This window comes from Acanthaster planci, linkage group LG06 (assembly GCF_054643075.1).
Source record: "Acanthaster planci isolate LZ-2023a linkage group LG06, COTS_SCS, whole genome shotgun sequence".
NCBI lineage: Eukaryota > Metazoa > Echinodermata > Asteroidea > Valvatida > Acanthasteridae > Acanthaster > Acanthaster planci.
In genome coordinates this window covers 7,042,014-7,066,749 of record NC_141782.1, presented here as the reverse complement: position 1 = coordinate 7,066,749, position 24,736 = coordinate 7,042,014, and the positions used below count along the sequence as shown (strand labels likewise).

Below are 24,736 nucleotides of genomic sequence, written 5' to 3'. Positions count from 1 at the left end.
CGACCAGTGGTTGAATGCTTGCTGATTGAACTGCACCTGTTCAGGGCATGACCTCCATTCTCCATCTGACGTTACATCCGCACATTTTTTATTTACTTTGTTTGTGAAATATTTAGACACGTAATCTACTATAAAAAGACATATTTACAAAAGCTCAATTAGTCGTACTTAATTTTAAATACAATTTAAAATTGGACCTCGAGATAAAAAAGAGATGATTTAGGGAGACAAACAAAATGGGCCGCAGAGGCACAGGCAGAATTATCTAAACAACAGCGCTGTAACTTTGAGAGAACTTGAAGTTCACCTCACTGAATATAATGTTGTAACACGCTCAGTGGATACTAAAAATACAAGAAACCTAATGTTGATTCCTAGCAGGGAACAAGAAACTGTACCCGTCATTATTCGCTGCAATAAATTTATCAACAAAGTGTTTTGAACAGGTCGCATCAGGTCTGCTGAAGTCGAAAACATCATTACCCCCCTTTTACTAGGAACCCCCCCCACAAAATCCGCAGAATGTTAAATAAACCACCATTGTTAAACGATCGCAAGACACATCTAACAACTATACAAACAACAACCCTACATGTCAAAGTGGATGATACACAGTTGTCCAGTTACACAAGAAATAAAATCCACGACCAACTATAAAAATGACTGGCATATCGCCACTCACCATCACAGCGCCTTAAAACCAAACACACTAGCGGATCCAGGAGAGGCAACGGAGGCCATGTTTCCAGCAAATTGTTTTTCATGTGTAAAATAATAATGAGAAAATGGCTTTCCACTTCCCTTCCTTCCAATGCGTGGAGGAAAGCCCCCAAATTTACCCTCATTCCCCAGAAAAGCCATTAAAAAGTTGCAGGAGAATTTCTTTTTAATTTTTGCCCCCCCCCAAAAAAAACTTTGCCCCTCCTAATTTTTGGTTCCAAACTCCAACCTCGACCATGTATGCAAAATAAAAGCAAATTATCGTGAGTGCAACACGAACTCTAATATAAAATAAACAACTGGACAGGTATGAAATTGTCTTTCACGATTTTTCCTTCAAAAATGCACTTTAGAGCCAATGGCCTGGGCCCAGTGATAAACACATTATAACCCCTTTTTATCCAACAATTGAAGCTTAGGTAGCTTAGGTAGGGTCTAACGATGTTAGACCCTACTGTCGACAGAATGAATACACCTCACAAGGCAAGCTCATCATTCCAACAGCTCACCCCAATGAAATGTCAGATTTCAGACGGATGCGGTATCGACTTTAAAAATGCGCCCAATTAAATAGATGACCACTGTTAGTTGCATTTACAGTTCGACTTTTTCTTCTTTTGGATTGCGCCAGGGGTCCCGTCTGGAGCGATGCCACTCCCGTTTGGCGATGGACCAGGTTTGACCGAGTCACTAGCTTCCATGCCGCCGGGTAGTTTGATCACATTCGTGGGTTTCTCGTCTTCTGCAGCAGCTGACTTTTTCAAAGTCCTAATCTTCTTGACTGTAATAAGAAGAAGGAAGAGATGAACGATTCAATAACGGCAAGAAAGGGAAACCCGGTAAGCCTTGGAAACAGAACATACTTGTTGAGGCAAATGTCCACACCCAATCTACCCTGAAATCAACTTGCTCTATGAACAGAGCATCTGAAACGGGAAAAATACCCCAACCAAGGTCTACGCATTAAGTCACAACTTACATGTACAAATGTCACGTACCAAGTTCAACAAATATTCTGTCCACGTTGTGACCCGTCTTGGCGCTCGCTTCTAAGAAGATAGCGTCCAGAAAATCGGCGTAGCCCCGTGCCTCCTCGGCAGGGATGACCCGTCCCGTCTCTTCAAGGTCCAGTTTGTTGCCCACCAGGACCAGTACCAGGTCTGACTTGGTGCATGCCCGTAGAGCTGGAACCCACACGGTCCGTAGGCTTTGGAAAGATTTCTGGAGTTTGGCAAAGGCGGGTACAGTTAAAACACGCGATGGGGGGGGGCAAGAAATGAGAGAGAAAGCAATAGTTACCTAACTGACGTAAAACAAAAAGTGTTGTTAAAAGTGAGTTGGTCGATTTTTACGATGGTTTTATCTTTTCCCTGCAATCTTATACGAGTTAGCTGCTACAGGTGATCTCACATCCTTACTACACTGCGAGTCTATTCCTAACAGTGTCAATAAATAGGGTCAACATAAAAAGACAGGCAAAGTCGCAGCGGCGATTGATGAAGGGAAAATCTTGATTTTATTTTCAGATTTAAACTTACTTCGTTAGTGATGTCATAGACAAGAACAATGCCTGATGCATCTCTGTAGTACAACGGCGCCAGGGCTCGAAACTGTCAGAAGAAACACGTAAATAACAGTTCCACATACTGTAACTTATAGCATAAAGTTTTCTTCAGAGAAGAGTTTTCTATAGAAAACAATTATGTTTTCTATAGAAAACTGTTATCTGAAGAAGATCGTAAGGTCATTTTGATATTTCCTATATCATTTTGGTGGCAGTTCAATTCATTCCGTTGGCAAATATTGTTGGTGTTCAGATTTCATTGTACCCACCCTCTCTTGCCCGGCCGTGTCCCATATGTTCACATTTACGGTGTCTCCATCCACGTTCAGCTCTTTGTGCAAATAGGCACTCCTGTCCAGTAGAAAAGAAGAGAAAAGAACAAGCATAAACTGTAGGTGATTGTGACGAGATGATAACATATCCTCCAAATCTCTTGTACTAAAAATACCTTTTTTTCAAAATTTGTAATTGACTTATACCGGGCCTTACCGGCTGCTTCTTGTATCTGTTTCACTATTGAAATATAGACAATTCATCAATAACGCTGCTATTCTTTATTACATTAATACAGCGACACTTCGAATGAATCATTCTAAAACTCACCCAATGGTCGTCTTGGTCTGTTCGTGAAAGTGATTGTGCACAAGCCTCGCAGCGATACAAGATTTTCCTACTGTGGAATTCTGGGGAAATATATGCCGAACAGTTTCAGAATACTGAGTATTCTAATATTCAAATACTAATATATGTATTTGAAGTGCCTGATCGAGAACAGTAGCTTGACACAAACACTATTTTATACAGCTTTGACCCTGTTATATATTTTCGTAGCTATAGCATTTTCCCGCGTAAACATTTTCAAACGTTACCCCCGGAAACGTGTATGGTACGAAGAAGGATTAAGTAATCTCATTCTACAGAAAATGAATTTGGCAAAACAACAAAACAAACACGGATTTCATTTTTGACAGCTTTCTGAATTGCCAATGTTTCAGAGTTGCTTGTGGTGTACGTGAGTAACGTGCAGTATACCAGGAATTAAAGTTGGCCCACCCCACATGCACATACAAGTATGTCCACTTTTCGTCTCCTTTTCGTTAATTCTGTGTATGAACTTACCCCAACGAGGCAGACTTTGACGGCACCGCCCCCACTGGCAGACATTGTTTCCCCTTTTTGCAGTCTACTCCACTACAGAATGGTTATACTGAAGGGTTCCACCTTCACATGCAATCTTCAGAACCTGCTGTGTCAATTTTGTTGCCTATGGTTCGAAATACGATGAATAAACTATATTACTGAACACACTCATTAACGAAACAAGATCAGTCTTGTTTCATTGAGCATGCTTTTGGTTGAAAACTATTTTCCTGTTCGGTTGAAGCGGTCCAGTAACCAGTTTTTCTCTAAAGCAACGATCGCACACTCCTGATGAATCACAACGATATATTGCTCAAACCCATTTTCCACACGGCGGCGTGTAATGGTGGTCGTCTGTTTGTTAATACTTTGATCTTGTCTGGGTCCCAATCGCAAACTCTATTCGTTTTATTCCGGTAGTAAGAGCCAGGACAATTGTTGGGGGGAAAGTCCAATGACATCACATGCGGCTATATCAGTCATCAGCGCAAAATATTCGCTATATTGCCGTGATTGCCCAAGTTTCGGGGGCTGTCTCATGTACCTCCGGTGCATGATGGTCTACTTGGAGGAGGGATGGAAGTGGAACGAGGACGGGAAAGAGTGGGGGGGGGGGCTGATGGAAGGGACTGGTGGGGCTATTTTTGGTCGAATACAGTGCAAGAAAGAAATCATCCAGGCTCATTCGAAAGTCTCCATGTTTTTGTCACAACATAACAAAATTAAAAAGCAATTACCAAAAAAAAATGAATGTTAACTTATGACGAGTTTACAAAAATCAAGCCAATAGAACAAATCAAGTCAATAGAACAAATAAAAGAGAACAAAGCATACGTATAGAGGAACATATTAGGATATGTTGGAGTGAGCTCTAATAATCCAAAGTTTTGGTTTGATTTCTTACCCAGGAGGGGACAGAGAACTCATCAAAGAAAACTGACAAACCATTGAAAAAGAGCGAAGTCCGAGCTGTATTAATTTATTTCATTGATAAATATAAAATCAATTCTGACACCCATTGTGACCCATGCCCTGTCCCCTTCCCCCCAAAATAAAATCAAGGTGGCCCATAAGAGACGTAGACTGAATTTTGTTTCGAAACTTGCATGTTCACTGCTTATTTACATTGTATTCACCACAAAGGAAATTGCTGGGAAAAAAGTGTTTCCGGTAACAAAAGCCCGAGTCATCTTGAACCATTAGACCATAGAGTGTTACCTAGTACCGGTGCATGCCCAAACACGGCCGTGAGAAGGCGAACGAATTTTCTACAAGTCTAGCTTCCTGCTCTAAGTAAGATACTTACCTCCCTTATGTCACCATGCGTTACGGTACGCAGTTCTACTGTGTCACAGCTTTGAATTTCCTTGCACCTTTTTCCGGTAAATTTCCTATCATAGCAACCGTCAGCCGAGGTCCCAGCAATCAAACCAAAGCCACGCGAGTGATCCTACTCAGCATTCCTGTGACAGTTCCTAGTAACCTTTCTCAATTAGGCCTACGCATAGTAAAACTCATTGTGGGAACTTTTGAAACAAACACGTCGAAACTTATATTTACATCATTCATATTCTGGCCAAAGTAAATCAAGAGATTTGAGGTTTTACGGTGACAAGTTGAAGTTTCAATAGATGATTATGCAAGGATATAGGCCCTACGCATATCAACAACAGGAAAAGGATCTGCGAGCCAAGTGTTAGGTTATTCTGGGTCTGGTGTGAGTGCTAAACATGGCGACGAAGTATACGTGGAAGGTTTGTCTTGTTGGGGTAAGTGATCATGTAGGCCTATGTTATACATCTAATTGATTTTCCTGTTTCGTCTCATTGTACTGGTACATCGAAACTTCTCTTAAACATGAGTAACGGCGGTATGTATTCACTATTGATAGCAGCTGTCACATTGCAAGAATGACACGATGAGAACGCGATCAAATTTTGGTTTTCATTTAGAATTCACATATTAATCGGGCAGAATTTCCGCATGTACTGGACACAATTACCTTCCACGATAGAGCACACACGCACAAACACCTTTCCTTCCGAGGCAGCACATACAATGCAGTATGACGTTTTGACATTTTGTGACTCAACCTATGAAACGAGTCGCCAGAGCCCATCTTGGGTTAAAAGAGATTTCAAAAAATCTTGCTTCATAAACCCTCAACATTTTTCATGCACCGTAGTCCATTTTTCTTAACATGCAAAACTGAGTGATTCTTTAAAAAAAAATAACGCTGTTTGCTCTTGCAAACTAAGATCAAATGCATAAACTCGTAACTCATTTCGTAGGAATGGGTCACATTTTCCCTCTCACTTCTTAAATGTAATTTTCCAGAACACGTGCATATACATCAGCTGTCATGAGTCACATTCAAACAAAAGTAATGAGATAAACAAACATAAACTTAATGAATAATACATTCGATCTGTTCAAAGGCTTGAGTTTTTAAAATTACATCCAACAGAACAGTTGTGTTCTCACATTTTTTTATCACTTCGCGTTAACGCACACAAACAATCCTCTCGGCGCGAAAGTTGAATTTTGCTCTCATTTTCCTCTTTGAAAATTATGACAAAACTCTCAGAAAGAAATAAAAAGTGTCATTTTGCTGAGACACGCTCTCTTCTACATATGACCAATGTGACTTACGACAAAACGATTTTCAGATAAAGGTCACTTTTGAGTTTGGATTTACAGTACTCTAATATTATGTTGATTATTACAGGATACTGGAGTAGGGAAGACATGCGTTGCAGTCAGGTTCCATCAAGATAGATTTACCGGAACTATTCCAACAATTGGGTAAGAATGAAAGCAGAAGAAACTTCGGCATCTGAAATAATCCGACTGTTTTGACTTCTACCCAGTAATTCACACTGCCAAATGGCTAAACATAAGGTGCATGGGTAGAAGAGATTTTTAATAATAAAAAAAGAAGTTTTCATAGGGTATCGTTAACATACTGTTTGAAAATAGGGCACAGAAATGCAAAGGTTGGTTTGGTTTGTATTAAAGACATCGTTAGACTTGAACACATGTAAATAAATCTAGAGGCTTTTTTACCGCATTTAATCCACTTGTTTGCTTTGCTGCATCAGCGTGATCACAGAAGACTGTGGAAATAGTGCCTTCTGTCTTGGTCATACAAAGCTAACGAGGCGGCTTGTGTCTCATTGTTTCCACAGGTATGCTTTCATGGAAAAGACGCTTCAGGTTGATGAAATTGAACACCAGTTCAACGTGTGGGACACGGCTGGACAGGAGCGGGTAAATTTTGCCCAATAAAACTAAAAAAAAAATTGAATTACTGCTACAACAAAGACGACAGTAACAAAACAATAAACAAACAACGGCACAAGGAAAGAGACCAAAAAAAACTTCTACGTCATCCTCAGACTTAATTGAGTTACACATAATAAGCTATTCCGACAACCAAACCACCTTTCAGCAGACTAAACGAAAACATGAACGTGCACAAAATGTAACGGCCGACAATCGACGTCCAACGATGCGTTCCTGCGCTGGTTTGGACAATGCGAAACACTTGCAATACGGGCAATTCATAATGGTGCGCCTCCAGTTTGCAACACGTTAACCAGTCACAGTCCAGGAAATCTGTCGACCCTTTCCATATGTGCATTGGGTCGACAGATTTCTCGCACTGTGATTGATAACGCGTTGCAGACTCTTGGAGGCGCACCAATGTGAAACATTCATATTTCTCAATTACGGAGTAATAGTATTATGCAGAAGAAAGATCACACACTAACCTAACGGTGGTAACGTGATGAGAGTTTCTCAGTCGTGGAATCACTGCTTCGCGCTGCATTTTGTCACTTCACTCAATATCCCTCCGCGCATCGCGAGCTGTAAGCACATTGCAAACGAGAGATGTCTGTACACTGTTTTCTGTCTTTTTTTTCCCTTCCCCGACAGTATCGGTCTCTTGCACGGGGATTTTTCAGACGAGCAAGCGCCATGGTCTTAGTATACGACATCACTAACTCGGTAAGCGCTCACGCCCATTTATCGCCGATTTTAATATCAAATACATCAATCAATTCTATCAGATAGAAAGCCGAGGTCAGCATTTGTCGTGCACCACGTTAACGCACGTTTTTTTACCCTAGCATTCTTTCCAAGTTCTGGACAAGTATTGGGTCCGGTCGGCACAACGAGGCGCGCCGGAGAATGCTGCCCTAGCTGTGATTGGGAACAAGAGCGATATAGACGACGATAAGCGACAGGTCACAGAAGAGGAGGGCAGTACGTTTGCACAAAAACACAACGCAATCTTCATGGAGGTTAGCGCCAAGACCGGCAAAAATGTCAATGAATTCTTCGAGGAACTAGGTGAGGATTACACATACAGTCGAATTTCATTAATAAGAGGTCCTTTGGACTAAACTAATTACCTTTTATAACCCTTGTATTATCTGGAATAACAAACGATACAAAACAAAGAATTGGGACCTAATAATTTCCTTGTTATAACAGGAATCTTGTATTAACTGTGCTCTTTTTTTTATGAGGCTTGACTGTGTATACAAAAAGTAGGAGCCTACACGATTCAGTAATAAAGGCACGAGGTGATATTCCAAGATTAAATGATCAAGTCCCAAAAATAACACAACATGGTAAAGGCAAAGGGGTGCTCCGACTAAAAAAAACCGGACGGGAAGTATCTGAATCAGACAAAATATACTATTCTTAGCGAGAAAAGAATGTCACCTGTAAAGCACACCAAATAGGATGTAGATATCGTGACCTATCTTGTGGTTTATATCCCATCCTTGTAAGAGATGTGTAAATATGTGTCAGTATAAAAACACGTCAATTCATGACAGATTAGCCAAATTACTTACATGCACAAAGTACCATCAAATCACACAGCGACAACTGTTTGTTACATTCTTTTCCAATAGGCTATATGTGATAGGAGTAAGCAATGAATCAAAACGAAAGCTAACGGACACAAAAAAGAAACCAAATCCGCACCAACAAACACCACGCAAAACAGAAACAAAACCACAATGTGACAATGTGGTGGGTGCATTAATTTCACAACTAGCAAACTTTATCGCACTTGCCTGCTTTCTCCTAACATGACGATTAAGTTTATATGGTACCAGCGTATCTCATTGCCGCCCAATATGACATCTATGATCTCTGCAGTTGATAGCATGACATTTATATCCGCTTAAGAGGCAGCATGTAACAAAGGTCAGGGCAGTTGAATATACACTCTTGCTTTTATTTAAAGGGGTAGTGTAAGTTGTAGCTGCGAGTGTTATTAAACCAAACTTATCAGAATTGGACATTTCTGTGAATAGAGTCAACACGACCACACAGCATTTACATTTGTAAAATTCCTCATCTTTATCAACTTCTGTTTTCATTTTTTACAAATTGTACAATAGGTAGTAGCCTTGAAATTAACTCCAACAAAAATCAACCTTATCTTATAGGTATCAAGTTTACAGCTGCAAGGAATGAAACGGGGGTGGATTCGTGAGGGGGGGAGGAGGGTTCACCCCTCTTACTCAAACATAACAAAATTAAAAAAGAATTAAAAATAACAATTATAGTAATACTGTTTACCGAAAATGGGTCATTAGGGAGACATTCCCATAAGAACGTGCACAATTTTTTCCAACTTTACTGTCCCAGAATTCAATATTCCCTAATCCGTTCTTAACCAAACTTTGCAGGTTTCATTTTAGACCCTAATCTATTATCTCTCAAAATTTGGATGGTAAAATTCGGCCTCCTTCTGGTAACTGGGGCATTAGGGAGACATTGAAATGTCTCCCTAATGACCGATGTCTCCTTAAGGTCGAAAAATTTACAACAAAGTGTCTCCCAAATGACCTATTTGTATTAATAACAACTAATCCAATAATAACATCCTGTGATGGTTATTATTTGTACATCAGTAACAACGTAATGGACTACCTATGTGTCCACAATAATCTGACATAAAGAAAATCTGACGAGTTTGACCACCCCCCAAACAATTCCTGGATCCTGCCCGTCGAGTATAAACTGAGTCACAAGTTATTACAAATTTTATTACAAACAGACTTTAAGACATCCATCTAGCTCATAATGTGAGTTCATTATTTCTGTGATCTGACTTTCCATATTAACTTTACTCACATCTAAATGTAATGGTGCAATTCAAGTTTTCTGTACGACATTCTCACTTCTAGCAAGAACACTTACAAAAACCCCAGAACTAGAATTTCAAGCCGTTGGGATGCGGATCCTGAACACCTCTGGGCAGGACAGTGAGGCATCTACTGATGAGAAGACATCCAAGAACAGGTGCTGCAGCTCGTCTTCATGATGACTTTGCACAAGACTAGGCTCCAGTTCATCACAAGTCCTTCACAAGTCACTTCAGGGGTCAAGTCATAAGTCCTTTCACAAGACCAGTCATAAGTACAAACCATGATGGAAGAATGCTACTTGTCACAGTTAATATGAATACCTTTTGACTTGGCTTATCTGAATGACTTGTGATGGACTGAACTATAACATTGCTATGCTCAAAAACAACAGTGTACATTCCTGTAAGCTTTCAAAATCCTCATTTGGTCACTCAGCTGTTGGAAAGCTGCAAGAACAAATGAACAAGCTCATACAAACATTACTCTTGACTTCCGTAGAGAAGTCCAATAGCAGATATAGCAACTAACAGGCTCCTGTGACTGCCGGGACTTTCCTGTTAGAGGAAATGGACGGAAGTTTTTGTCAACATCACCTCATCATTTATGGCTGCCTTCCACTGCCAAGGACGCAGGAAGCTGGAAGAGTTTGCAGGACATAGTGAACTAACGTGCTTTAACTGTTCAGTGGTAAACTAACATGTACTACATGTATTACCATTCAATTGTGAGCAAACATGCACTATTACTGCTTAGGGGTGAGCCAATATGCACTATTACCATTCAGTGGTGAGCCAACATGTACTACTACTGTTCAATGGGCTCCTAACAGGGAAGCCTCATGCCCGTAATTCTGGTATATCCTAACATGGTCTTTAAAATCAGTTTCTGTCGATAATGAACCTAAAAATGAACCGTTCAGATGTGCTCGAATATATACTTTAAAAAAGAGGATAAAATGCAGAATCAAAATATTTTAGCATTTATATAGTCAGGAGAATATGTACATGTATATGAAAATACTTTTGAATCTGTAATACCACAGAATAGATCTGTAACATACTTGGGATAATAGTTTAATGTTAATTGTACCAATAGCTAAGACTGGTGCTAAAGTTACTGTAGTGCTACTTTAATTTATTGCCTTCTCATTTTGATTATAACATTTGGTAAAGCAATTGGTATTTGTATACTGTGAATATTGTGATAAAATTCTAAGGCAAAAGGCACCAATGTACCACAAGGTTTTTAGAATATAAATAGTTAGAAGTATCTAGAAGTCTTTTCAAATTACAGAGACTTTACATTAAAAAGTCTGATTTGAGAATAAACATTGAATAAGAAACTTTGTTTTCAGGAGTTTTTTTATTGCTTTGCTTGTACTTACATCGGTATTGCTTGTGATACCACTTGACGATCTTTGGGCTCTGTGCACATGTACTGCCTCAACAGCAAACAACAGAAAGCAAGGGCTGACTGCCTGGTTCCTGCCTACATAGTGACTTAACTTTACAATGAAAATGAAGGACTGGGAACAGTCTACCCACTTTCCTTGGTTCATGTACACTAATTGTACAAGGTGTAACGTGTCAACCAATGATGTTTGTCACAGTAACCTGTTGCTAGGAAACGAAATATCCTGACACGTTTGCATTGGAGCCCTAGTCTTAAGAAGGTTGAGTGACCTCACAGACACAACCCAAACTCCCCCTTCTCAGCCAAAACAAAAAAGTCTGCATATTCTATCAGGTTGGCCTGAGTTGACTTTGGTCTTGAGAATGGTCAGTCTCTACTTGTCAGTAGTTGGTGGAGAACCAGGCATTGATTGCGTCCAGCGATACATCCAAGATGACTCCAGTGATGACATACTGCTCTTTGCTGTGATCCTGTAAGGGAGGTAAAAGCACAGGTAGCTAGTCTCATTAACAAGGCCTAGGTACATGCACATATATTTTCAAATATCCAGTGATCTTAATTAAAAAGTAGCAAGCACTGATCCTGTGCAGTAGACCAGAGTGATAGAATAGCAACTTATTCAGTTCAGTAAACACAGCTAAAAGTAGCAATATGAATGTGGCCTACATTCATGTGTCAGAGTTTTAGGGAATTGCAATGCAGCATCATGACATATGTTCTATGTTTGAACATTTAAAGTGTTTTAATACGCATCTAAGATATCTGTAAAAATGAGCCTGAAAAAGTCAGATGTTTTCAAAATTTCTCCAAATTTGGGCTCCCTTTCTGGTCATTCAATGAAGCCTAGATCTGCCACAAAACACATGTTGCTGCACTTTTAGTACAAAGGATGTGCAATTAGTTATACTGTCATCTTTATCAGACATATTTGACTCTAAAGGGAAAAATAGGAAAATATTTTCTGCAGACTCCCCACAAGTACAATAACTACGGTACAGAATGTTGACAATAGAGGAAATAATGGTGGAGGAATGGAGAAAATCAGAAATCCTATTAAATTAGGTAAAAATGTTAGACCTACTTTATATACACCATTACAAGTGAAAAACTACTAAAACGAAGTTGGATATTTGAAGCTGATCATTAGAGGAAACGACACAGGAAATCACATGCTTTTCAGGCAAGTCAGAGACACAGATGACCATGCACAGACTCGTAGGGTAACTACATTTGGAGGGAAAAGCCACACCAGGATTTTTGAAAATCATTTCCATGAGCTGGGAAAAAACCCACCCATATTGAGTACAGGTTTACAGAGCCTTTGTCTCCGCTGTGAGTAATTACATATGGGTCACCGTCATAGTTGTAATTTACTGCAAATAAAGAGAGCAGAATACAAGGAACAGTTAGTGAACCATTGTTTATTATCACTGAGCTTTTAATAGGCATGTTTGACAATAAGCATGTGAGATTTTCAACTTTCAGCTCTAAGAAGACAAAACAAAAATCTGAATGATCTTTGGAATGCAAAAAGCCAAGCACATAAAATCACAGATACCAAATAGACACCTACAATTAGTTCTTACAGAAACTTTAGCAAATGTTTACATTTCTTTTGGCTTGTCTTTTTCGTTTTCAAGATAATACAATTCAAATTAGTATCACACATTTTATTGCTTTCTGTTTGATAATGTGGTTTGAAAATGCTTCATAGCATGATAATTCAGAGCCATTTCTGGAAAAGTTTGCAATTTGATGTGTAATCAACAAAAGTGTTCATCACTTACCTACTGAATCATGCGTCTTTTCAACAGTCACTGGGCAACTGAAAACGAAGACATTTGGAAGACAAATTAACAGTCATCCCAACTCATGAAGTGTCTTTCTCAGAAGTGTCTAGTTTTTGATTAGACAACATTTTGTCTGATTTAATTTTTTGGGACTGGGCCCGTCCCTTTGCGAGCAATTTATGAGACTAGGATTGTGTCAGTTACAAAACACTCCATAAGAAATGGCCTTCCTCACCTGATGCACCAAAATGGCTTTAGAAATTCATCATGCATGGTCACATCCAGGATGCAGAAATCCTGGAATTACAAAGGGGGGAATAATGGAATACATATCAAAGGGTTTAAACAGCTTTTTACTAAAATGGTTGAAATTGAAACCCTAATACCTGAAGATTTCCCGTTCTACTTTGTAGTTAAGAGAGAGTAAGTGAAAATATGGCTATCAAGTCAGAGTTTGGCATTTGAATGCAAAACAGTAAAGTGTAGTTGAGCACAGAAAGTCACAGAAATTATTTTTTCCCACACAGGAAAGAAATAATGTTCAATCGAGGATATTCAGAAATTTTATCCTATGTAAATTAAATTCCTACTGGAAGACAGTTACCCATATGTTTTTGAAAAAAAAAAGTTTTCTATGCAACAAACTTCCACTCAACCAAGTGCCACTATTCCAAATGCTGCAAAACTTACAAGACTGAGTTATCTTTTTCTCATCCATCGCTCACTTCTTTATCTCCATTTTTGAGGGATTTTTTGAGAGGACTGGATGTAAATTCAAACCCTTCCACTGTTTGATCACTATTTACCTGTACTATGCCTTTGAATAAATCAGATTTCCATGGCAACTGCATCTTTTTTGATGCATATGAATGGTCGCTGATGACATCTGGCCTTATGGGCACCAACCGGGCAAATCTTTCCTCTGCCAAAAATGGAGAAAACAGGCTTTTTCAAGTAAACACACACACCTCCCCCCCAAAAAAAGTCAAAATGCAACATTTCCAAAACTTCAAGATTTTCAGTTGAATCTGTCCTTTGCCTGACATATACACATAGTTTCTTAAATTTTAAAAGAAGGTTGATTGAATTATTCATACCTTTTTGTGTCTTGCTACAGTGGACATTTTTAAACTGTTGTCCCCATATCACACTGCGCTGGGTGCGTAATTCCACGATGCATGTGTAGTCATGCAGACCTAAACAGCAATTACGCACATTTTTACAATAAAAACTACTACCAGTTAAGAAGATAGAAGTTAACAGAAGTACGGATGGTCAGTGAGAACTGAACTTTTCTGCTAGAGACCGTCTGCAACGAGGTTACAGATTTTGAAATTGTTAATCAGGAAATGAACACAAAATTCCAAGCTATTATGTCCCCAATCACATCTTGCAAATAGGTGCCAAGTCGGTTAATAGTTTGGCTTTATTCTCCATGTGCAATATCACTGCAGTAAATGTGTATTTCTATCCTTGCATGGGGCCACAGGTTGCCTTGGCCCAAACCTGCAGATGATCGAAAAGGTCTAAACTATTATGATACAAATCCTCACCACAGCCATGCTGGTGGATTTCGACTGGAGTTTACAGACAAAACATAACTATCTAACGACTTGTCACCACGTCTTCCATGAGTTGCACTGAGCTATAACATAGGGATAGCAATCATTGACCTGTCTTGGCTCAATTTTTGTAAATTCATGGTGATGCAAAGTAAAATAAGTTACTAAGGTCTGCCAAGGTCTGCTTAACAGCAGTGAAATACATGTACGGATTTTATTTGAAATTTACGCAGGCTCATATCTGTAAAGGTTCTCCATACTTCTATCACAAATGTTCATTGCATCCATATTAGTATCAGTGACAACAGTCAGGAGTGAGATGTCTAACCATAAAGAATTTATGTCAGCTCTGATCAGTTCAAGCAAAATAGAAACTGTAACCCGTAATAAGGTTCAATACCACATAGTCTAGTCAGATCTGCAACAATTGGTGCCATCTGAGTAAGTTGAGGGAACTTTCAACCAGATCTTGAATACCAAGTCTGTTAATTAATGCCAGTGACTTTGAGTTGGATAGAGCATGTCAATGTCCACAGTTTCAACCAGATCTTGAATACCCAGTCTGTTAATTAATGCAAGTGACTTTGAGTTGGATAGAGCATGTCAATGTCCACAGTTTCAACCAGATCTTGAATACCAAGTCTGTTAATTAATGCAAGTGACTTTGAGTTGGATAGAGCATGTCAATGTCCACAGTTTCAACCAGATCTTGAATACCAAGTCTGTTAATTAATGCTAGTGACTTTGAGTTGGATAGAGCATGTCAATGTCCACAGTTTCAACCAGATCTTGAATACCAAGTCTGTTAATTAATGCTAGTGACTTCGAGTTGGATAGAGCATGCCAATGTCCACAGTTTACTCTAAAATACAATAAGCAAGAATAATTTGACACCATCCTTGGGCCTGATACAGCGTAATCACAGACCACAGCAACAAATATAATTGAGCACATCAGACATTGACGTGTCCAATTTCTAAACCAAGCTGACCTGGAGGTAAGAAACCCAATAACACTGGATGGAAATATCCAGGACAAACACAAAAGGATTTTGAAGGCTTTTAAGAGCAGTAGTTGAATCTTATTCCCAACTAGCAAAAAGGACTGAAATAAAAGATTGATAGAATAAGATTTAAGACTGAAAAAATGAGGGTAGAAGCCGAGTATCGAAGGGAGGAGGTAAAAAGTATGGTAGGTATGGTGATGTGTTCAAATCCATGGCATGTTGCCCAAAGTCATCATGCAAACAATATTAACAATTAAGGGTGTGCTTTGAAACCGGGTTCCTGAAAACCTGACCACTTGAGAACTGGTCCCAGGTTTATTAGAATGGGCTCCGCTAACCCCCTGTACACATTACATGCACAAAATAACTTTTCAGACAATGAAAAGAAATTGTTGAGAAATGTTTGTAATACAAACCAGGCTGTATGGAACACTTTAACAGATTTTACTTTCATGTGCAAAAGTCTTCAATCAGCATTTGGGTAAGACAGAATAAAAAAATTGAGTGCATGTTTTATGTGTCTTGCACTTTTTATCTTTGAATGCTGGGGTTGAGTTTAATTTAAGGGTACCTGGCTACCTGTTTTACTTCAGTAAAGCGTGGCATAGTGGTTGAAGTCTGTGACTCATGAACATAGGGCTGAGGGTTCAAATCCAGTTGTTGGTTACATGTTGAGTCCTTAGGCAAATCACTTTACTCCCATTTGCCTATCTACACCCAGGGGTATAAATGGGTACCTCTGAGGGTAGATATGATTGTTGTGTTAGATTGGCAGCCTGGAGCTGTATGCTCCCAGAGAGAGCTGATATGGTTTAAGGAAAGTTTGTGGATAATAAGAAATGCCTTGTTTCCCTGGTAAGTTGGTGCAACATAAATACAGTCATTATTATTTCATTCTATTTCTCCATTATCCATAAATGCACAGTACTGTTAGCAGTGTTGCAAACACTGCTCATGCGTCCAAAGAATACCTCCAGCCTCAGCAAGAAATTCACTAGAATAATAATTTTGTCTTTTTGAATATGCCAGCTACTGATTAAGTAAATAATCACACCATAATTGGCTACAGCAAATGTAAGATCTGAAATGTGAGCACATAATTGGTGACGATGGTAGTGGGGGGGGTTAAGAATTTTGACTGGTTCACCTTGCCTAAGCTTTGTGCATGAATTTCCTAGCTTACTGTTCATGCATTCCCAGAATACATTGCAGAATAACAAACCAATGTTTCAGATTTCAAACTTTCCTTAGGCACTGGTTTAGGACTGGACTGGTTTGAAAAGGGTTTTGGGAACATTTCGATTTGCCAAGGATACTTAAGTTTTTGAGGAAGTCTGTACTGACGCCATTACTTACCATACTGTGGATCTATGTCATCAGGTTTGGGCTTGCAAGATGGTGGTATATAAAGTCTATTCCAGAATTGAAAAAAATGATTTTAAGACAAGCAAGTGGGATAAAACAAGAAAGGCAGCTTGGGAAAGGCATGTAGCCTACCAAACAGAACATTATACACTTTAGTACGGAAGCAAAATAAAAGTGAAATGCCGTTGCCACAATTAAATATCTTTGATTTTGTCTGCAAATTCACTAATTACACACCACACTGATCCTTGAAAATCAACACTCAGGGAAATATCAAGGATCAGACTAGTTTGGGGTTTGACTTTTTTATCATGAAAATGTAGCTTAAAGCAGCTACATGTACTTCATTTTTTTGGTAGATCTTAAAACATTTTAATCAAAAAAGCAAAATACATGTACGGGTCAGATTCAGAAGTTAGAGTTAAGCTTTAAGACAATAACATGAATGATTTTTAAGAGAACCTGATTGTAAAACACTGATGCTAAATTCAAGTAGATTTAACATTCTTTTCCCAAAGCTCTTGTTTGTCACTAGTTGAGAGCATTAAAGTGCATTAAATGCTATGTACATTTTTGTAAAAAAATCAATGTTTTGCTCTCTAAAAATTGGAGAACAAAATGTACCTATTTATAGATCCTTGAGTGCATCTGTGTACCAAACCATGGTTGTGCAGACAAACTGAAATAAAGGCCAACTCTCCTCCATCCTGCAATAACAATCAATATGATATGACTAGAAGAGCCATTTGAACAAATGTTTCCATAGCGCTCTGTTTGTTCAACAAAAAATATCAAATAACAGGTAATACTGTTTCAGTTTAAAACTTTTATTTTGTCCAAAAGTTGATCAATTATGCACAAATGAGGAAGCCTGACATTGATTGAAGGTTTGGGAATATCCAGAATAAATTTTAGAATACACAGGAAAAAACAACAGTCATCGTGCACTGTGAAATAAGATTACATTTTTGGAAGCTGCTTCATTTTCATTTGGTGTGATTGACTGGTTGTACTACATGGCTGTAATCGATACAGCATTGTTGGTAAGATTTTGAAGAACTTGACAAAATGTTTATAAGAATAATTAATAGACATATTCTACAAATATATATAAGTATTTTTCCAGTGTGTCTCTTTTCAATGAATGCAAAGAAATATTTAATCAATTTCTGAAATGCATTAAAACAGTTTTTAAAGAAAACCAAACTCTTATCAAAACATGCCAGTGAAAAGTAACACAGATCATGTGTCCTGTTAGGCAAGTGGAATTTCTTGTTGTTTTTGTATGACATGCCTTTTGGTTTTCTGTGCGGTGCTCACGTCATCTTGCGCATCCAGGAATGCTACCCCTTTGGCTACATGAATTCACTCTTGTTCAAGTGACACACCCTGCTACACCAGACTCACCCAACCCCGTACTCAGATTGGTTCAGGGCAGTGCACCTCCACTGAGCATCCGAGTTGCACCCATGTTTCCTCCACAGGGTTTTGTGTGGCCACTGAGTAGCATCACAGACTGCACTCAGTGTAGAACTGATACCCTTATCATTGCAGACCAGTAAATTTCACAACTTACCCTTCTTGGTATATTATTTTCATGATATTTTCTTTGACGACATTAACATTGCTTTATTCATTTACCTTAAACAACATTTGCTTTAATTTATCAGATTGAATTTTGTGCATTTACAGGGCATTTTGACATTTTCAAGTTCCACCCACTTTAGTTGGTTACTTGCAGATGTGCTTGTGCGTTGTCATACTGTGGTCTCTTTTTTTAAAAATTTCATCAGATAAGTGGACCAACTACGCCTCTTTCGTTAGTGATCCATCCTTTCGTGCATTGGCACAATGCACATTGCCATCGCTTTTGATATAAAGTCGAGGCAGATCTGGGCATCATTAAGAATAGGAATCACTACTTTCCTGGTTGATCCAATTCATTTTTCCCTCTACATTTCTCATCTCTCTAATACTAGGTCCAAGTCCACTGTTGATCTGGCCGCAGCATCAATCTAATTGGTAAATAGTTTAGCCGGCCTTCTTTCACCGACAGACAACACCATGGTCAAGATGGCTTTGCAAGGCTTCAATAGGCTGACCTCTTCACCGACCATCAGGAAGGAGCCCATTACATCAGACAGACTGGCACAGTTGCATCAAAATGGACATGCCTCTTAACATTAGCAGACCTTCAAACACTCTTCGTTTATCCATTTTTTTTTATGCCGGTTTTCTTCCCTTTGACAACTTGAAGAATATCACAAGAAAGGACCGTACAATATCTTCAAATCAACTAACTATACACCTTCCCAAATCTAAACTAGACCAACTTGGCAAGAAGCAGAAGTTATTATCGCATGGTCTCATAAACTGACATGTCCAGTGCTCACAGCGGAGTGCTATTTTTCTGTGTTAGGGGACCCGGCAGATTGGTCTCTACCTGTACTTCACAGTCTGGTTGCTACTAAGGACGGACTGAAACCGTCTTCTCAACCAATCAGTTACACATTCACCAGGGAGGTCGTATTGGCTGCTCTGCATCACCTTGTTCCCGACCTTACCATTTACGGTCTTCATAGCCTGAGAGTGGGTGGGTCCTCTGCCACCTTCAATGCTAATGTTCTGCCATTCTTAATATCTAACAGGGCAGGTGGAAAACAGAGAGCACTAGGAACATGTACTTCAAGTTAGAGAGATTCTAACTTGTTAGCTTCTAAAAGTCTCGGCATTTAAACTGAGTTCGAACCAAATTGTCATTGCTGCTGTCTATCCTTTTCTCATGAGGCTAAATTACAAAGAGAAAGTTGCGATAAATGATTCGCTATCAGAGACTGCACTGACCTACAGTAATGAAAGGTTTAGAGTTTCATCATACAGTTGTATAAGCGATGTTGGTTACAGCCATAGCTTTGAGGAATGCCTGTTCAGATTACATGTACTTGAAGTAACCGATGTAAACAAATCCCCCAATATGCATTATGTCGTTTGTAAGGTAGAAAAATAAGCACCAGTCGTGATTTAATTGAAACTTGTGAGAAGGCAGTAGTACAGCCTTGAATGGCTCAACTCTGATGACATGTTTTGACGGATTTCTTGATTTAATATTTTCTATTAAATGTCATACAAGATGGTGACGTAACGCATACAAAATAATGTAAATAGGTTTCAGAATCATGAGAATGTGACAACGAATATGTAGTAAACCAGCAGGGTTCGCTCATGACTGATCAGAATCAGTGTCCAGTTTCCTTTTCTATTCTGGCATTTTGTCTAGTTAGCATGAGGTAAAAAATAGAAGAGAAATGAAATTTCTGACGGAGGATTGGACGAAGAAAGTACTACTTTCATAAATTATTATAATGGCATACTTTACCTTCCAAGTAGCCACAAGAATACATTGACCTATGACCCTGAGGTCAATAAGGTCATCATGAGCATCTGGTAGATGACTACTGGACAGTTTACCCCAGTTGAGGTCCTGTTGAAAGAGTAGCGACCTTTGACATGGGCTGCAAATAAAAGAGAAGAGATTCTTAATCTGTGAGCCTTATCTAGTCTAATGGTAAAAAATAACTTTCCCAACGAAAAGCATTTCAGACATTACAAATTTAAATCCTGTTTTGGTCTTCGTTCTTTGTTCAACCCCAAAAATTAATAGAATTAAGCTTTCCTTAGTGGATTCTTGACAAAATGATAATGACGTACAGAAATTACATTGTTTTCAAGTAATTCCGTAAGTAAGTATCCTGGGGTTGTAGATTTTCATAGAATTAGATCCTTCAAGGTATGAGACTCACCTGTTGTCTGCCGCACTGCCATCCTTCTTGAAGAAGACAGGTGCTTTGGCAATGATTGACAGGTTTGTCAGACTCCTGATTGGTGGAAACTGGAGGTGGAACCACCTGACTGTACAGGAGGTTGGGAAGTGATAGCAGTCAGAATGAACAAAGGAGTGGTTCTCCTTGTTGTCATCTCTCAGTACCAGCTCCCAGCTAATGCCCAGTTTTCTATAAATGGATAAATTCCAGGATGTCAGTGAAATCGCTTAGAGAGCATTAAAAAAAACGGTTGATAGCATCTGCTGATGGCAATCTAGCATAACTCCATGTCAAAACAGTTTTCATTTTTGCATGCAAACTTTGTTCCCAGATCTAACCACTCACATAGGCATTTGAACCCCCTCAATGAAGAGCTTAGGTGAAACTGTGTCTGCCTTTATGTTCTAATTCTACTTTTGACAACTAATTGACTCACTGTATTGTTTTGTCTGTATAGGTTGGCAGGTGTGTGTAAGGACTGCACTTGTTAAGCAGCGTCTTGATTCTTGCATTGCGTCTCTCTATGCACCTGTACAAAAAGTACACATTGAGAACTTAAAACATTAAGAGCCATAGTGAGAAGCAAACTCCCCCACATCATAGAAATTAAGAGAAATAATAGAAATTCAGTGAATTCTCCATCGTTTAGATCCAAAACATTGTTTTGGAGAGAAAATGCACAACTCAGTGTGAGCAACAATTTTCTGAAGAAGCATACATGTATATACACCCTTTTGGTAAGTTCTGACAGGAGAGGTTACATACAAACAAAAATGACTGAGATGTTGCAAATGCAAGTCTTGAGTTCCACCAAGCCAAGCTTCTGTGGAATCTTCAACCTGATCTTTAAGAGACTGCAAGTCATAAAGATTTTAGAACAAAATAAAACAGTCGACCATCTTTCACATGACCACTGTATGCCAGTCTCAATGCGTGTCAACAAATTTGGACTGTCAGTTTACAAAAACTAACTTTTGGATGCACTTGACCTTCCAGTTGCATCCAGGATCAGATGGTTTAGCCAACTGGAGCCGAGGTCCCACCAGCTCACTCTTGGTGGCTGCATATGAACGATACTGTCGCTCCCAAAGTGATCTAAATGCCAAGAAAACAGGGGAGACTTAAGATTAAATGCTGCCCTGAATGGATAGGTTTTCAAAGACCTGAAGATTTTTATTTTATGTGAACATTATAATTTGGTTTTTTGTTTTGGAAAAATAGTCATTACGGCAAGAAATTTTTGACAGTATTTCTTGAAACTTTTTTGACAATCAGCTAAAGCAAAGATGCTGTTACAATTTCACAGTTCATTGCAAATGAAGATATTCAAAGATGCAGTTTATGCCGTATCTGTCTTGAGAGGTACTCACTCGTCATTGGCCAAGTGATGCCACCTCTTGCAGACAAAGTCACAAATCACAAGGCTGTTAGCTGGCAGAAAGCTAAACAATTTCAGCAAAACTTCATTGGGTAAGCTGTACAAATATTAAAATATCCTCAGCTGTTACAAATGTAAAGTGGTAACCAAAATTGTTCTTCCTATTGCATAGTCAGTGGAAAAAAAAGTAGGTAGATAGTGTGAGGCTAAGCATTAATGGATAAAAATAACTGCAAAAACAGAGGTCAGGGGTATTAGTTTCAAATAAAATGAAGAGCTCTTTGAAGGGTTCTAGTTGCACACATAAGTCCTTAGAACGTTTTCACACCACATTCCAACTGTAATCAAAGACATCAACAGAAATACATGGTCTGCTTTCTTTATTTCCAACTACACATTTTCCAAAAATTTCCCCCCAAAACTTCCCAGTTGTGCCATCAACACAGTGTAAATTAAAACCTGGAAGCATAACTACATATGTTTTTGCCTTCCAAACATGCTTACTCATCAATACTTGCTCTTCTTCGTCCAGGCCGGATTGCACTCTTTGCATCTACCCCTCTGGATTTTGAAGGTCCACTGCCTTCCAACCTCCTCTGCAATGTGTCAGTCTTCTGTCTCTGCTGAACATGGCTGTCACTGTCATGCAACTTAACTGTTCTCATCTTATCTGTGATGTCGGGACCAAAACTGCGGACAGACATGTCCAATATAAAACAAAACCTCAAACATAAAATCCCCATCACACTTAAACACAAACTAACTACATCCTCAAAAAATCAGGAGAGCGTAGCCAATCATGGTGAGATCTTGTACATCTTAGTAAGAACTCATTGCAACTTGAGAGCAATGCGGTACATGTGCCAGCAATGCACTAACAACCTAGTATAACCTTGAAAGAACAATTTTGCGCCCAAATCTTCTACACATAGTTTCATCCTGTTCTAGCCATGTTTTAATGAAAATTTGCAACATAGCGGGGTCTTCCTGGTGGTCATCAAAGTGTGAAGGGGGCATACCCAAACTGAAGATTTTTTAACAACCATACTGCCTACTACTGGTACCATAATAATTCCCAAAATCTGTAACACTGGATCTACTCTGTGCTTTAGAAGTTGTCCCTAGGCTTAGTAAAATGTTTATCTTTAGGTGGTCTTTGTACACAACCAATGTGTGACTTACACATACATGTATGACTAGTCTGATATATGTGACACCCGCTCCAGGAAAAGGTGATATAAGTTGCCCCCCAAAAAAATTAAGTTATATACTGTACATGACTGGAAAGCCCACATTGTAAGCTTTCGTTTGGTATATGATAGAGCTCCGTAGCCTTTCCCGTTCTGGAGTTATGACACATTTGCATATTAATTAGTTCCAGGCAATTGACATTGCAAAACCAAGAAAACAGGCTTTGAAATATCTGGCTCTGATGTGAGTTGTTGGCATTTAAATCTTACTTAGCAACCAACATGTTCTTGTGTTACAACCACCTTCAAAATTCGCACAAGGACTAAGGAATTAGTATTTGCGATGATTTTGTCAGAAAAAAGGAATTTTTAAATCCAACTTTGAACAGGTCATTGCTTGTAAATGCATGGTGTGACTTACATCACCTTTTCTTGGAGCGGGTCACATATGGTCTTTGCTTCTTATTAATAGCAGTCTAACATGTCATTACAAAGCCTAACCCTTGAATAGATTATGTTGCCTTGTATTATGTAGGCCTACATGGTCGTTACAGCTGTTGGGTGCAATCAGTCAATCTGTGCGACTGCTCAATCTTTGCGCAATCACTCAATCTTATTGCATGACTTGGTGAAAATTCCACCATCACAGAATAACCCTTTCTTTCTCACTGTTGTTAAAGATTGTTAAGCATAATTGGGCAATCGGGCAGATCAACTGACTGCGTACATTATACATATAGATTCATCTACATACAGGCCAAAATTATACTGGGCTGTCTTTGTGTCTTGGGCCCCCAGTTACCTACTTCCAAAACTGCAAGGCACTACTCTGTAGGCTTATGGAGTAATGCCTTGCAGTTATGGAAGTAACAGTTACCTGCAACAATATGCGTGCCGAGTGTGTTTTTTCCCCATGCTTTCAATCTCGGTTGGTCAACTGTGTTGCACTATTAGTTAACCTCTTAGTAGCCCAACACATAGGACTGTGAATGACTCTCTTTTGACATTTGTTGTGACGGCGACAATATAATGACATGTCGAAAGAGAGCCATTCATGGCCCTACATGTATACAGTATAGGCCTGCATGTTGGGCTGTCATGGCTGTGGCCTTGGCAAAGTAGCCACACGGCACAGCATAGTGATCAGGTCACCGGTGTTACAAGTGAAATAACGTGCCTGACAGTATAGTCACCAGGTCCCTAATTTCGCCACCTATTAGTATTGCCAGGTCTGATTGGTTTTCACAGTAACATAAGTCATGGTTGGTTTTCACAGTAACTTAAGACATGTAAATGGCGAAATAAGGGACCTGACAAACAACATACGGTCATGCCAGCTCTATCATCATAAATGCACGTTAGAGCGCAAAATCACTCATAGCAGTGATTCTTATGAAGGAAAACAGCTTTAAACTTTACCCGTCGCTGGCGTGATTTCTTCTGACACTGTTGCCACTCTTATGCGAGGCAAGGTACTTCGCTACTTGTTCGTTGTGCCTTGAAGCTGACATTTTTAGGCTCTAGGTCTAGCAACCACTGCACTACTTGCACATGTCGCGACACTCCAACACTGTGGCAACCGACATCAAAGTATTTTTAGTTGTTGGACAT

General features: G+C 39.1%; 3 protein-coding genes across 5 annotated transcripts; 1 reads left to right on the top strand and 2 right to left on the bottom strand.

Moving 5' to 3' along the window:
• Positions 1 to 53: 53 nt before the first annotated feature.
• LOC110980038 (ras-related protein Rab-22A-like) lies at positions 54 to 8,597 on the bottom strand. Its single transcript, XM_087138149.1, has 7 exons — positions 8,518 to 8,597; positions 3,404 to 3,548; positions 2,888 to 2,967; positions 2,554 to 2,635; positions 2,259 to 2,330; positions 1,719 to 1,941; positions 54 to 1,501 (listed from the first exon to the last, which is right to left on the bottom strand). Exons 2-7 carry the CDS (start codon positions 3,446 to 3,448, stop codon positions 1,305 to 1,307), a joined length of 699 nt encoding a protein of 232 aa, XP_086994275.1. The 5' UTR covers positions 3,449 to 3,548; positions 8,518 to 8,597; the 3' UTR covers positions 54 to 1,304.
• On the top strand, positions 4,772 to 10,942 carry LOC110980039 (ras-related protein Rab-22A-like). Of its 2 annotated transcripts, XM_022236326.2 has the most exons (6): positions 4,775 to 5,193; positions 6,153 to 6,229; positions 6,613 to 6,694; positions 7,364 to 7,435; positions 7,558 to 7,780; positions 9,640 to 10,942. In XM_022236326.2, exons 1-6 carry the CDS (start codon positions 5,155 to 5,157, stop codon positions 9,774 to 9,776), a joined length of 630 nt encoding a protein of 209 aa, XP_022092018.2. In that variant the 5' UTR covers positions 4,775 to 5,154; the 3' UTR covers positions 9,777 to 10,942. The 2 variants fall into 2 exon arrangements, with proteins under 2 accessions (XP_086994277.1, XP_022092018.2); XM_087138151.1 differs by lacking the exon at positions 7,364 to 7,435 and having other exon boundaries at positions 4,772 to 5,193.
• Positions 8,782 to 24,714, bottom strand: fbxo15 (F-box protein 15). 2 transcript variants are annotated; one of them, XM_022236313.2, is made up of 15 exons: positions 24,545 to 24,714; positions 22,440 to 22,625; positions 21,928 to 22,032; positions 21,530 to 21,652; positions 20,994 to 21,086; positions 20,537 to 20,746; positions 20,113 to 20,248; positions 17,361 to 17,443; positions 16,728 to 16,783; positions 13,901 to 13,999; positions 13,610 to 13,725; positions 13,039 to 13,100; positions 12,801 to 12,838; positions 12,307 to 12,386; positions 8,782 to 11,483 (listed from the first exon to the last, which is right to left on the bottom strand). In XM_022236313.2, the coding sequence occupies exons 1-15, from the start codon at positions 24,634 to 24,636 to the stop codon at positions 11,394 to 11,396; spliced, it is 1,569 nt and encodes a 522-aa protein (XP_022092005.2). In that variant the 5' UTR covers positions 24,637 to 24,714; the 3' UTR covers positions 8,782 to 11,393. The 2 variants fall into 2 exon arrangements, with proteins under 2 accessions (XP_022092005.2, XP_022092006.2); XM_022236314.2 differs by having other exon boundaries at positions 21,928 to 21,999.
• Between the last annotated feature and the right edge of the window lie 22 nt (positions 24,715 to 24,736).